The 12,921-nt window shown below is 49.8% G+C and overlaps 1 protein-coding gene across 3 annotated transcripts in view; it reads left to right on the top strand.

The window, feature by feature from the left end:
• The window catches only part of IL6R (interleukin 6 receptor), a 63,908-nt gene that overhangs the window by 13,789 nt on the left and 37,198 nt on the right, over positions 1-12,921 (top strand). For all 3 annotated transcript variants that reach the window (XM_032154433.2, XM_058439240.1, XM_032154434.2), the window contains exons 2-3: positions 9,114-9,362; positions 10,406-10,529. In XM_032154433.2, the coding sequence (XP_032010324.1) occupies positions 9,114-9,362; positions 10,406-10,529 (373 nt within the window). The remainder of the gene's footprint in view (positions 1-9,113; positions 9,363-10,405; positions 10,530-12,921) is intronic.

Below are 12,921 nucleotides of genomic sequence, written 5' to 3'. Positions count from 1 at the left end.
TCTCTTTCCCTTGAGGAATGGGAGGCAAGGGAGGTTGTGGGAATTTTCCCTCCCCTAGAGCTCTCCAGGGAGAAAGAAGCATTTTTCTGAGGGCACTGGGATGATCTGGTCATCATCCTTCTCCCAAAGCCATCAACTATTAAAATAATAAATCCATAGATTAATTATGTGTTTTCAAGCTGAGTATTGTTTGCTTCCTGCACTCTGAGAGCTAATGATTGGGCGCGATGGGATGCTAGACCGCAGGAGTGGGGGCCTGTGGGGGACCTACAGGTCACAGTCTGAACCCCCATTTCACAGAGAAGGCCAGTGGGCTCTGCCAGGGGCGGTGACGTGCCCATGGCTGCCTGTGAGTCATCACAAGATCAGGAATAGAACTCAGGTCGCCTGACAGCACAGAGCTGTTTCCTCTACACCAAGGGGCCTCCTGCTTGTGGAGATGTACTTTATTTTATTTATTTATTTATTTATTTTCGAGAAGGAGTCTCGCCTAGGCTGGAGCGCAGTAGTGCGATCTCGGCTCACTGCAGCCTCTGCCTCCCGGGTTCAAGCGATTCTCATGCCTCAGCCTCCTGAGTAGCTGGGATTACAGGCACACGCCACCAAGCCTGGCTAATTTTTGTATTTTTAGTAGAGACAGGGTTTCACCATGTTGGCCAGGCTGGTCTCGTACTCCTGACCTCAAGTGATCCACCCGCCTCGGCCTCCCAAAGTGCTGAGATTACAGGCGTGAGCCACCGCACCCTGCTGAGATGTACTTTATATTAAAAAACAAATCAAGGCAGACTGTACGTTTGTGTCAGCCCAACCCCAAACAATTAATAGTCAGTGATTAAACTGACCAGACCAGACCAGACACCAACACTAACTGTTGAGGAGGAGCTTGGGGGTTTGTTTTCGGGAGGCAATACTGCCTCCTTTTGTGATCTTAGTCCCAGGTGAGGTGCTTCCTTGTCCTCTCTGCAGAATCCCATTCCTTCTTAGCCTGGGCTGAAGGTGCTCCCTCCCCTATGTGACCCCAGCCTTGGCGCAGTCCTTGGGTGCTCTTCCTCCCTCCTGCCTCTGTGCTGCTTCATGATGCACAGGAGCCAAGGAGGGGCAGGGGACAGTCGTTTTTTTCTCAGGGAGATTGGAAGAGAATAGAAACAAGAAGCGATGGAATGCTCCTGTCCTGGAGGCTGGTGGGGCAGTGGGGAGAGGTGGGGAAGCCATTGAGCCTGCACATACTTTTGACAGGCTTGGCTCATGCCTGCCAATCCCATCCCACTGCCTGGGTTTCTGAGCAGGGACATGGGTCCCCACTGCCCAGGCCAGCTGGCAGCACAGGATGGCATCCAACCTAACCCAGGCTCTTGGGTTGCAAAGGCATAGCATTTCAGAAGGGGCCACAGAGGAACCAAAGGTCCCTCTGCCTGTGGAGTCAGGCCTGATCTCCTTGAGGGTGCTCACACCCTCCATGTTCCCCTGTAGGTCCTCCTTCCCTCTTTACTGCGTTTCAGATACTCCAGACACCAGCCCTCCCCAGAACTCTCACTGTTTTTTGTTTTTTTGAGACACAGTCTTGCTCTGGGTCCCAGGCTGGAGTGCAGTGGCACAATCACAGCTCACTTCAGCCTTGACCTCCTGGGCTCAAGTGATCCTTCTGCCACAGCCTCCCAGATAGCTGGGACCACAGACATGTGTCACCGTGCCCAGCTAATTTTAGAGTTTTTTGGTAGAGATTTTTGGTAGAGTTTTTGGTAGAGTTTTTTGGTAGAGATTTTTGGTAGAGTTTTTTGGTAGAGTTTTGCCATGTTGCCCAGGCTGGTCTCAGCCTCCTGGGCGAAAATGATCCTCCCATCTCAGCCTCCCAAAGTGCTGGGATGACAGGCGTAAGCCACGATGCCTGGTGACTATCAATTCTTTTTTTTAAATTATTATTATTATTATTATTTTGGAGATAGAGTTTCACTTTTGTGGCCCAGGCTGGAGTGCAATGGCACAATCTCAGCTCACTGCAATCTCTGCCTCCTGGGTTCAAGTGATTCTCCTGCCTCAGCCTCCCTAGTAGCTGGGATTACAGGTGTGCACCACCACACCCGGCTAATTTTGTATTTTTAGTATGGGGTTTCTCCATGTTGGTCAGGCTGCTCTCAAACTCCCGACCTCAGGTGATCTGCCTGCCTCGGCCTCCCACAGTGTTGGTACTACAGGTGTGAGCCACGGCGCCTGGTGACTCAGTTCTTAATGCCTTGCATATACTGTTCTCTCTTTATGGAATATAACGCCTTGTGGCTCCACTTATCAAACCCCCACTCGTTTATCAAGGCCCCAATCAAATCTCTCTTCTCCCTTTAAAATAATTGATCCCCCTCCAAAAAAATAGAATACTTGATCCCTCTTCTTAGTTCCCTCAGTATGTTGGAGACATTTATATCAGGTTGGCCTGTATTATAGATAGTTTTAAGCTCTAGGGCTTTGTGGGGTTTAAAGAAGATTACGATATGGAAACAATAGGAAGGAGTGCCAGTGCATTGTAGGTGCTCAGTAACTTCAATATGGAGTTTTTTTTCCTGGATTAGGAACTTCTGAACTTGCACATCGTGGGTGCACAAAAATTATTGAATTCTTGAAGAAGGGACAGGTATAGGCTTGCAATCCTGGCTCTAAATGCTGAGCAATTGCTCATGGACAAATGCTCTGTTGATTGTGTGCTCTTTGCTAAATTTCAGTGTGTGCACCAGCCACGCCTTCGCCCCCGCCTGCCCCATCTCCTAGATCCTACTATGCAGGGCCTGTGTCAGGCTGGGGTGGGAGCATGAGAATGATTGGGCATATCTCCCAGGAGCAGGAAGGACTGCTCTCATGAGCCCCCTCCTCACCTGGTTCCCCATCGTGTCTCTTCCTTTTGGCCCTTCTCTTTGGTAAGGCCTACTTAGGGAGGGCCCCAGCAGATTCCCAGGGAACAGAAAAACAGGGACAGATGGGAAGAATCAAGGCTGAGCCCAGGGATGGTGTCTTGTGTCCACCAGGGAATCAGGCCTACAGGGGAAGGCTGGGCTATGGGTGCAGAATTCAGTGACAGTGACAGTGACAGTGAGAGAACTCAGCAGTGCAAGGGCAAAGTGGCACTGTCTGGCCTGAAGGTGCTCGGAAGCTGTTTGTATTGAAAAATCCGCCCTCATCCCCCCACATCCCTCAGTGCCCACTGCGCTCTGCCGTGCCCTCTCCCTCCTTCCTAGAAATCCTAACTCAGACAGACCCAGGCTATGTAGCTTGTTTAATTAAATATATATATTCATTATAAGAGCAATATAGGCAACTTACAGAAAATTCAAAAACTACAGAAAGATGCAGGGAAGAGAAAGAAATCACCTCTAACACCATCATTTGGAGAGGAGGGCAGAGGTAGCGAGAGGACACTTCTGTGAATGTTACTTGTTCTGAGAGTCACGCATGAGGCTTCCCCACTGCCACCCGGCTGTCAGGGGTACTGAGTCAGAGATGTGGGTCAGGAGGCAGAGGGCTGAGTGGGGGGAGGGGAGGGGCGGTGCTGCTCACTCTGACTTTAGCAAGTATATTTTCGTATGGTCTTTATGGGTATTTCTTTGATCATTCTGCATACAGTGCTTTTAAAAGCGTAGTTAACACAGTGTTGTTCACAGGTTCTAGAGGAAATATATTTTGAAGCAGGGCTATGACAGGCAATACTTGCCAATGGGTGGTTTATAATTAATCATTCCGTTTTAAAAAATAGTGACTCAGTTTTAAAGATTCAGAAAACCATTACTCAAGTTCCTTGGCAGAGGAAGTGGCCATTATGTTGCTCCCTGCAGCTCTGCTTTTGTGGAAGATGGAAAAAAAAGTATTTTTATTTGGTATTTCTCTGAGCTGCTCAGATACTTTGGCCATTGTTAGTGAGTGCAGGAGCAGAACAGCCCCTGCTATTGTTCAGGCTGGCCGCTAAACATGGCAAGAGCTTCCCGCTGAACTGGGGTAGGGGAAATGACCAGAAAGACATTTACTGGATTCGGCCAAGGCAGAAGCAGAAAAGAGAGCTTCCTCTGGCTCCAGGAGTCTATTTCCTTGCCTCAGCGGGCTCCTCTGCCCCCCAGCCTGGAGCCTGCCCATCACACAACACGAGAGGGCACCACTTAGACCCCTTCACCTGCAAACCGTGCTCCTGGGAGTTTTTGGTGCCTAGACCCTGTCCCTGTGGGCACCCCTAACGTGCCCTATATTCAACAAACATGCATTAAGCACCTACTGAGTTCTCTGATGAGTGACGACCAGGAGCTTCCAGTGTTGTCACCATGGTCGCAGAAGGGACTATGCCTTGTGAAAAGTGCCAGTGATTGGATGAGCCACAGTGGTCCTTGACCCCTACCTTAGACCTTCATGCATCCTGCACTTGTGTCTGTTGCGTGCCCTGTGAATTCTGATTTCTGCTAATCAGCTAATCAGCTGAGGAAGGGATATTGCAAGCATTGCACTGGGAGCAGTTCTCTTTGGGCACTGTTTCCATCTTTGTTCCTACAAGTTTGTCATTTGTGCAGGAACTTGAAATCCGTGTTAGGTTTTATCTTGACAGCTGCTTTATCAAGTGGAAAATGGAAAAGTGGAAATATTGATGCATTGATTAGAAGTGTCGTTGCATCTTCCATACGTAACCGCATTCAGGCACTGATGGACTTCAAGATGTGGACTGGATGGGGTAAACTGCCACCTCCATCAGGTGCTCGTTGGAGTTCAACGCACGGGACCGTGTGTTCAGTTGTGATGTAGCAGGACAAGCCACAGACAAAACCCCTCAGACACCGAGTTAAAGAAGGAAGGGCTTCATTCGGCTGGGAGCTTGCCAAGACTCACATCTCCAACAACCAAGCTCCCCGAGTGAGCAATTCCTATCCCTTTTAAGGGCTCACAACTCTAAAGGGGTCCACGTGAGAGGGTCATGATTGATTGAGCAAGCAGGGGGTACATGACTGGGGGCTGCGTGCACCGGTAATTAGAATGGAACAGAACAGGACAGGGATTTTCACAGTGCTTTTCTATACAATGTCTGTAATCTATAGATAACATAACCGATTAGGTCAGGGGTGGATCTTTAACTACCAGGCCCAGGGTGTGGCGCTGGGCTGTCTGCTTGTGGATTTCATTTCTGCCTTTTAGTTTTTACTTCTTCTTTCTTTGGAGGCAGAAATTGGGCATAAGACAATATGAGGGGTGGTCTCCTCCCTTAGTGAAGGAAAAGGACACATGTCACACACGCCAACACCAGCAGTTCCACTCTTAGGGAAGTTCTTGGGCAAGTGCACTGAGTCATGAGAAAGTTGATAGCCACCCTCTTTGATATGGCAAAAAACTGGGAATGACCCCAAACCTCTCTCAGTGAGAGAATGATAGGGTCACACAACGAAATACTACATAGCAGTGAGACTGAATGAACTACATGTCAGTGAATCAGAGAAACATATAAATGAGGCCAGGCCAGGTGGTCATCCCTCTAATCCCAACATTTTGGAGGCCCAGGTAGGAGGATTGCTTGAGGCCAGGAGTTTGAGACCAGCCTGGGCAATATAGTGAAACCTCATCTCTCAAAAAAAAAAAAAAAAATAGCCACGCACGGTAGCATGTACCTGTACTGTAGTCTCAGCTACTTGGGAAGCTGAGGTGGGAGGATCAGTTGAGCCCAGGAATTTGAAGTTGCAGTGAACTATGATTGTGCCACTGTATTTCAGCCTGAGTGACAGAGTGAGACCCTGTTCCAAGAAAAAGCAAAAAAAAAAAAAAAAAAAAGGCAGCCAGGCACAGAGCCTCATGCCTGTAATCCCAGCACTTTGGGAGGCTAAGGCAGGAGGATGGCTTGAGGCCAAGAGTTGAAGACCAGCCTGGGCAATATATTGAGAACTTGTCTCTAGTAAAAACTAAAAAATTAGCCGGGCATGGTGGTGTGCACCTCCCAGTTACTCAGGAGGCTAAGGTGGGAGGATCGCTTGAGCCCAGGAGTTTGAGGTTGCAAAAAGCTATGATTGTGCCACTGCACTCCAGCCTGGGCAACAGACTGAGACCCTGTATCACACACACACACACACACACACACACACACACACACACACACACAAAGGAAGTTCAAGAAAAGCACCAGCTGGGCGTGGTGGCTCGCACCTGTCATCCCAGCACTTTGGGAGGCCGAGGCGGGTGGATCACCTGAGGTCAGGAGTTCAAGACCAGCCTAACTAATATGGTGAAAATACAAACAAACAACAAAAAATTAGCCGTGCATGGTGGTGTGTGCCTGTAGTCCCAACTACTCGGGAGGCTGAGACAGGAGAATTGCTTGAACCCGGGAGGCTGAGAATGCAGTGAGCCAAGATCGTGCCATTGCACTCCAGCCTGGGTGATAGAGCGAGATTCTGTCTTAAAAAAAAAAAAAAAAAGAAAAGAAAAGAAAAGAGAAAAGCACATCACAGTAGAAGACTGTATTCAAACCATTTATATGAAGCTCAAAAATGAAGCAAAGTTAGGAAAAATGTAGGGATCCATGGGTAGTGAAAGTTAGGTTGGTGGGCTTTCCTGGGTATTTTATGCATCATAAATTAACTTTTATGTATGTAGCTTTTACATACATTACATATATTAATTTGCATGTATTCAATATTATGTAATACATTAAAAACAATGTTTGCAATGCTAAAAATATATTGTTGAAGATTCTATGTGAAAGCTATACTGTAGTTGTGGCTTTTTATAACCCTTTCAAGCCCTCTGGGCAGTAGCAGTCCACCCCTTATTGCCCTCAGTGGACTTCACCTTCTAGGGACTCAGAATTTTTTTTTTTTTTTTTGAGACGGCGTTTCGCTCTTTTTGCCCAGGCTGGAGTGCAGTGGTGTGATCTCAGCTCACTGCAAGCTCTGCCTCCCAGGTTCAAGCGATTCTCCTGCCTCAGCCTCCCAAGTAGCTGGGATTACAGGAGCCTGCCACCACGCCCAGCTAAATTTTTGTATTTTTAGTAGAGACAGGGTTTCACCATGTTGGCCAGGATGGTCTCGATCTCTTGACTTGTGATCCGCCTCGCCTCGGTCTCCCAAAGTGCTGGGATTACATGTGTGAGGCCCAGCTGGGACTCAGATTTTGCTGAGGACCAGGAGAGTACTGTGTGCTGTGTCCTGGCCTTGCAGCAGTGAATGTGTCTCCTGTCTCTCAAGGGCAGGTCTCTGGGATGCCTGATTGTGTCTTCCTCGCCGGTGCCTGACTGCTGCAGCCTCCTCGAATGTTTATCAAACACAGGACTTGCCCACCGTGGGAGCAAGTAAGGCCACAGGTGTCTCAGGAAGCTGCCCAAACTCGCCTGGCTGCACGGTGACAATTCAACCAGCTTTCTTACCCAAGGTCCAGGGCTCTGTTGGTGACCAGAGAAAACCTTAGATGACCGGCTGCCATGATGGCCTTATATCTGTCCCTTTTCTGCCAGCCTCGAGATAGAGGGTGCCAGGGAGGAGGACTCTGGCTGCAGGTGTTAAAGTGAGAGGGAAGTGTGAAGGGTATCGGTATAGCTAGACAGGGCCCAATGCCAGGCAAAGCTCTCTCTGCCCCTTTGATGTCTATGTCTCTGTCCCTGGACTGTGGCCAGCAGCCAGTGTGGACTCCAACCTCACCAGCTTTAGGGGTGTTATCTGCCTGGGAGTCACTGATCCTTACTCCCTCCTCTGACAGCCACCTTGGATGGGGTGAAAGGAAGGACAGCCTGCCAAGTATGAGATAAAAACGCCTCATAAACAAGAAGGGATTTGCAGGCCAGGCAGAGAGAGCCTTGTGCTGCTTCTGAGTCCCAGGAGCATGGGCGAGGAGGTGAGGTCAGGCACTCAGCAGCTGCTGGTCCTTTCTGAAATCTTTGGCCAGATTTATTGCTACTGCTTGCTAATAAATGGTTATGCATTTGGTTCGAAGGACCAAGTGTGCTTACATGAAAACTGGCTGTGTTCCCTGACCTCTGTTTCCTTAGCTGGTTGGACTAATTTGATTGATTGGTTAATAAATGAGTCCAAGGTGGTTGGGCTAATTTTTATCTTAGATTCTATGACTCTATAACTGCTACTCAAAAAAAGTGCACTGTTCCTTTAATCTTTAATCTCATTTTTCTTGAGTAGTAGAATACACCCAATTTTTTTCGAGGGGTAGAGAATGCATTTTTTTTTTTTAGCCTTCCAGTTTGGTCCCTAGAGTAAACACAGCATTGCTGTAGTGGAAGTAGGGTACCGGAGGGAGCATGGAACAGGGAACCAGAAGCCCTGGTTCCTACCCCAGCTGTGCATCTGGGCCAGTCTCCTGATTCCTCTGTGCCTCAGTTACCAACTGTACAACGGACATTCTGCCATGAATAATACCCTGCGATTTGGAAACCAAACCCTGCGATTTGGAAACGTGTGCACTTGGGTGCCTCGCATTCATTCCTTACGGCATCCATTCATTCACACATTCATCCAGTACTCAGCAGACTCCTGCCATGGGCCAGGCAACGTCCCGGGCACTGGAATGTAACAGAGAACAAAGCAGGGTGCCTATTCCTGTGGTGCTTGGAGTCTCGAGGGGAAGAGAGACACAGAATTGGTAATTACATGGCAGCGTGTGGGTGACGTAGTGCAGAATGAGGGCCTAGTGCAGCTGAGCGACCGGAAACGATGTTTAGGCCGAGACCTGGAATAGGAGGAGTTGTCGTGGGGATGATGTAGGAAGAACGAGTGTGAGGAGGAGAGCGAGGGGAGCTGAGGGGAGGGCTCCACACCTTCTAAGGAGTGGGGAGAGATGAGGCCTCCGAGGACAGAAGGGCCCTGCAGGCCATGCTGAGGAGCTCGGACTTCATCCTGTGGATGGTGGCAGGCCCTTGAAGGGTTTTCTAATCCAGGGAGTGGGGCGGTTGGATCGTGGCTTCAGAAGGCTCTCCCAGGCAGCTGGATGGTGAGGACCAGGTTGGGGAGGCCACCAGGAGACTGCTGCCCTAATCCAGGCAGAGGTGACGGTAGCCTGGGCCACTTCATGATTATCACTGCGGCCTCTCGTGGCTTCCTCAGACTAGAACGAAGCCCCCTTCTTCAGTGGCTATGGGCTCACCGAGTGTCTTCTCCCTTCTCCAGAGGTGGTGAGAGGTGTGCTGACCAGTCTTCCAGGAGACAGTGTGACTCTGACCTGCCCAGGAGTAGAGCCGGAAGACAATGCCACTGTTCACTGGGTGCTCAGGAAGCCGGCTGCAGGCTCCCACCCCAGCAGATGGGCTGGCATGGGAAGGAGGCTGCTGCTGAGGTCGGTGCAGCTCCATGACTCTGGAAACTATTCATGCTACCGGGCCGGCCGCCCAGCTGGGACTGTGCACTTGCTGGTGGATGGTGAGTTGTGCCTCAGAGCTCCCGGAGATAGTTCCCGTAAGAAATGAGGCTCTGTGCATTCCAGACAGTCCCTGTCTGAGCCTTCAAACTCCCCCCATTTCCTTGGCGCAAGAATTTTGGGGAAGGCCCACCAACGTCTGCCATCCAGATGCCAGCAAAGACTGCTGCTGGGTGGGAGTGGGAGTGTCTGACTGGTGGGGAACATTGGCTTTGGGAGTTAGGACTTCTGGTGAACTGGTGAATAGCCTGGGGCCTGGAGTCAGGCAGCCTGGGTTTGAATCGTGCTCCTTCACATACAGCTTAACTTCTCCGCCCTTCAGTTTCATCTTTGGCAAAATAAGGTTAATTTTATTACCTTACCTTAGAGTTGTTGCAAAGGGGGTGTATGTGAATTTGCGTATGTGTGTGTGTATGTGTGTATATCACACACGTATGCTGCTAAAAAGTCTGCATAGCACATCCTAAGCTCTCAAATTAGCTATTCTTATTTTTTTAGAATTAGCAAGTTCTTAGCTCCCTCATACCTAGATAGACTTCCTGGAACCAGTGCCCTATGTGCCGAGCCCTATGCCAAGGCACTTTCTTCTTTGTATCTCTTGTACTCCTTCAGCAGCCTTGTCAGGGAAAGCAGGCTTATCATCATTTCCATCATCATTACATTATCATCAGTTTATTTTATACATGAGGAAACTGAAGAGCGGCTAGGACTTGCCCAAGGCCGCACAGCCAGGTCTGTGTGACTCCAAAGCCCTTTTTTTCGATCATCCTCTCTCCTCTTCAGACAAGTTGGCCCTGAGGTTCTTCCCTTCCCCTCTCCCGGATCCGTGTCCCAGACTGACAGGAGGACTTTGGTGTCCTTTAATTTCCCAGCTGCTATTCCATTCATGTGTGGCTGAATGTGGCCAGGGTCCTGACTGGCTCCAGGGCTAGGGCTGAGGGGCCTAGCCACGTGCTCCCCTCAAGGGAGGCTGCCCTGCCTGCGAGGTCAGGTGCGCCCCAGGATCCCCGCCCGCCCGCTCACACCTGCAATGCTTTCCTTTCAGTTCCCCCTGAGGAGCCCCAGCTCTCCTGCTTCCGGAAGAGCCCCCTCAGCAATGTTGTTTGTGAGTGGGGTCCTCGGAGCACCCCATCCCTGACGACCAAGGCTGTGCTGTTGGTGAGGAAGTTGTAAGTATCTTGGGCTGAGCTGTGTGCATGTTGGCTCCCTCCTTCCTGAGGCCCCCCAGAGAGGGGCTTGTTCCCGTGATTTCAAAACGTTATCATTAGGAATTAATTCCTTCAGGCTGAGGAAGAGGAGATGAGAGGGAACTGAGATTTACATTTGACTGCCCCCCTGAGCTAGGCACTGTGCTTGTGCTTGGAACCTTGTCCTATTCACTTGAGCTTGGTTATCACAACAGCTATGGGAAGTGGGCGTTATTTTCCTCACTTAACAGATGGAGAGACTGAGGCCCAGAGACTGATTAACAGGTTTGGGTCACTTAGCTAGTAAGTGGCTCTGCTGGGAATTCAATCCCAGGCTGTCTGATTTCATTCAAAGTCCGAAGATTATGGGCGTTGCTCTGAAAAACATGCAAATGTCCCTGGGAGGGGGTAGCACAGTCAGACCATTATCAGTGTCTGGGCCCTTGTGGGCATATCAGGCTATTTCCATGATAAAGGCACGAGAGAGAAAGCGGTGATGGGCGGGGGAGAGGGAGCTTGGGGCCGTGGGGCGAGAAGTCACGCCTGCCTGGGGGCCCTGCATCATCACCGGAAGACGGCTTAATGTGGGAAGGCCTGGGATGGGTTCAGGCATGGATGTAGAGGAGATGGAAGATGCTGAAAACAAATCTGCCTCTGCAGTTTTGCCGGTCTCCATCCCAGAGCCACAGTCTCCCCAGTCCAGAGGTTTACAGTTGAGCTGTCAGTCATCAGAATACAGGGCAAGGAGGACACATTCCAAGACCCCTAGTGGATGCCTGAAATCGCAAATGATGCTGAACCCTATATATACTATGTTTTTCTATAGATATGTACTTATGATAGTTTAATTTATAAATCAGGTGCAGTAAGAGGTTAACAATAACTAAAAATAGCATAGAACAATGATAACAATATACTGTAATAACAGTTATGTGAATGTGGTCTCTCTGTTTCTCAAAATGTCTTATTACTGTACTCACCCTTCTTATGATGATGTGAGGTTGTGAAATGCCTGCATGATGGGATGAAGTGAGGTGAATGATGTAGGCATTGTGACTCAGTGTTAGGCTACTAGGACTTTCTGACCATGTGTTAGAAGGAGGATCACCTGTTTTGGGTGACTCTGGGTCACCGAGCCATGATGATGGCGTTGGATGTCAGGACGAGTGATGGGCAGCATTTACAGCGCAGGAGTGCTGAACAAAGTGATGATTCACGTCCTGGGTGGGACGGCGTGAAATCTCATCACACTTCTCAGAACAGTGGGCAGTTTAAAATTTCTGAAGTGCTTTTTTCTGGAATTTTCCATTTAATATTTTTGGACCACAGTTGACCACAGGTAGCCGAAATCTTGGAAAGCAAAACCTCGGATAAGGCAGGACTACTGTATCAGAAAGCCAGAGCAGTGACTTCAACAGGGTGGTTCAGCTCCCACTTGGGTCTGTTTCCATAGAGTTACTGGGCCGCCTGGCAGTCATATTTTTGTTCTGTCCTCTATGATGAAAAGTGCAGATTACCCATCTGTGAATGATGCAGCTGCCATTAGCACTGTCAGCTCATGCCCCAAGCCTGGATAGCTTCACAGCCCAGCGAAGGATACGCCTTGTTTGTACCTCAAAGGCTTGTACCATAGATAGGATTAGGCAGGATAGAGACGGTGGCTGGCAGCTTCCCAGGCCAGCCTGTGGAAAGGTCTGTCATTTCTGACACCTCAACTGAAATACTTTTTTTTTTTTTTTGAGATGGAGTTTCGCTCTGTCGCCCAGGCTGCAGTGCAGTGGCAGGATCTCGGCCCACTGCAATCTCCGCCTCCTGGGCTCAAGTGATTCTCCTGCCTCAGCCTCCCGAGTAGCTGGGATTACAGGCTCACGCCACCACGCCCGGCTAATCTTTGTATTTTTAGTAGAGATGAGGTTTCACCATGTTAGCCGGGCTGGTCTCGAACTCCTGACCTAGGGTGATCCACCTGTCTCGGCCTCCCAAAGTGCTGGGATTACAGGCGTGAGCCACCGTGCCCGGCTTGACTGGAATACTTTCCATGTTGACAGCGGGAGTGGGAGAGAGTACAGTGCTCGTCCTTCTCCTCAGCAGCCTCGTGCCTTTGCTTCCAGCTGCTTTGAAGAGTCAGCATGGCCACTGGGCACCTTTGAAGTGAGGAAAGAGCAGGGGAAGTGGCTTCGAGAGCCTCAGGGGCCCCAGCCCCCCACTGAGGCCCCACCCAGACCTCAGGCCACTGCAGGGCCTGGGAGAGACAGGTCCCTGGAAAGGGATTACTGGGAGCTCTGCTTTTTCTCTTGTGTGTCTACTTTCACACCCCTGCCCAACTGCAGCACTGCTCCCTCCTTCTTCCACAGGCATGGGTGAGCTCAGCCTC

The sequence above is a fragment of the Hylobates moloch genome, unplaced genomic scaffold, assembly GCF_009828535.3.
Source record: "Hylobates moloch isolate HMO894 unplaced genomic scaffold, HMol_V3 SCAFFOLD_5, whole genome shotgun sequence".
Classification (NCBI taxonomy): Eukaryota; Metazoa; Chordata; class Mammalia; order Primates; family Hylobatidae; genus Hylobates; species Hylobates moloch.
Note: the sequence above shows the minus strand (reverse complement) of the source record. Positions and strands in the feature narration are given on the sequence as shown.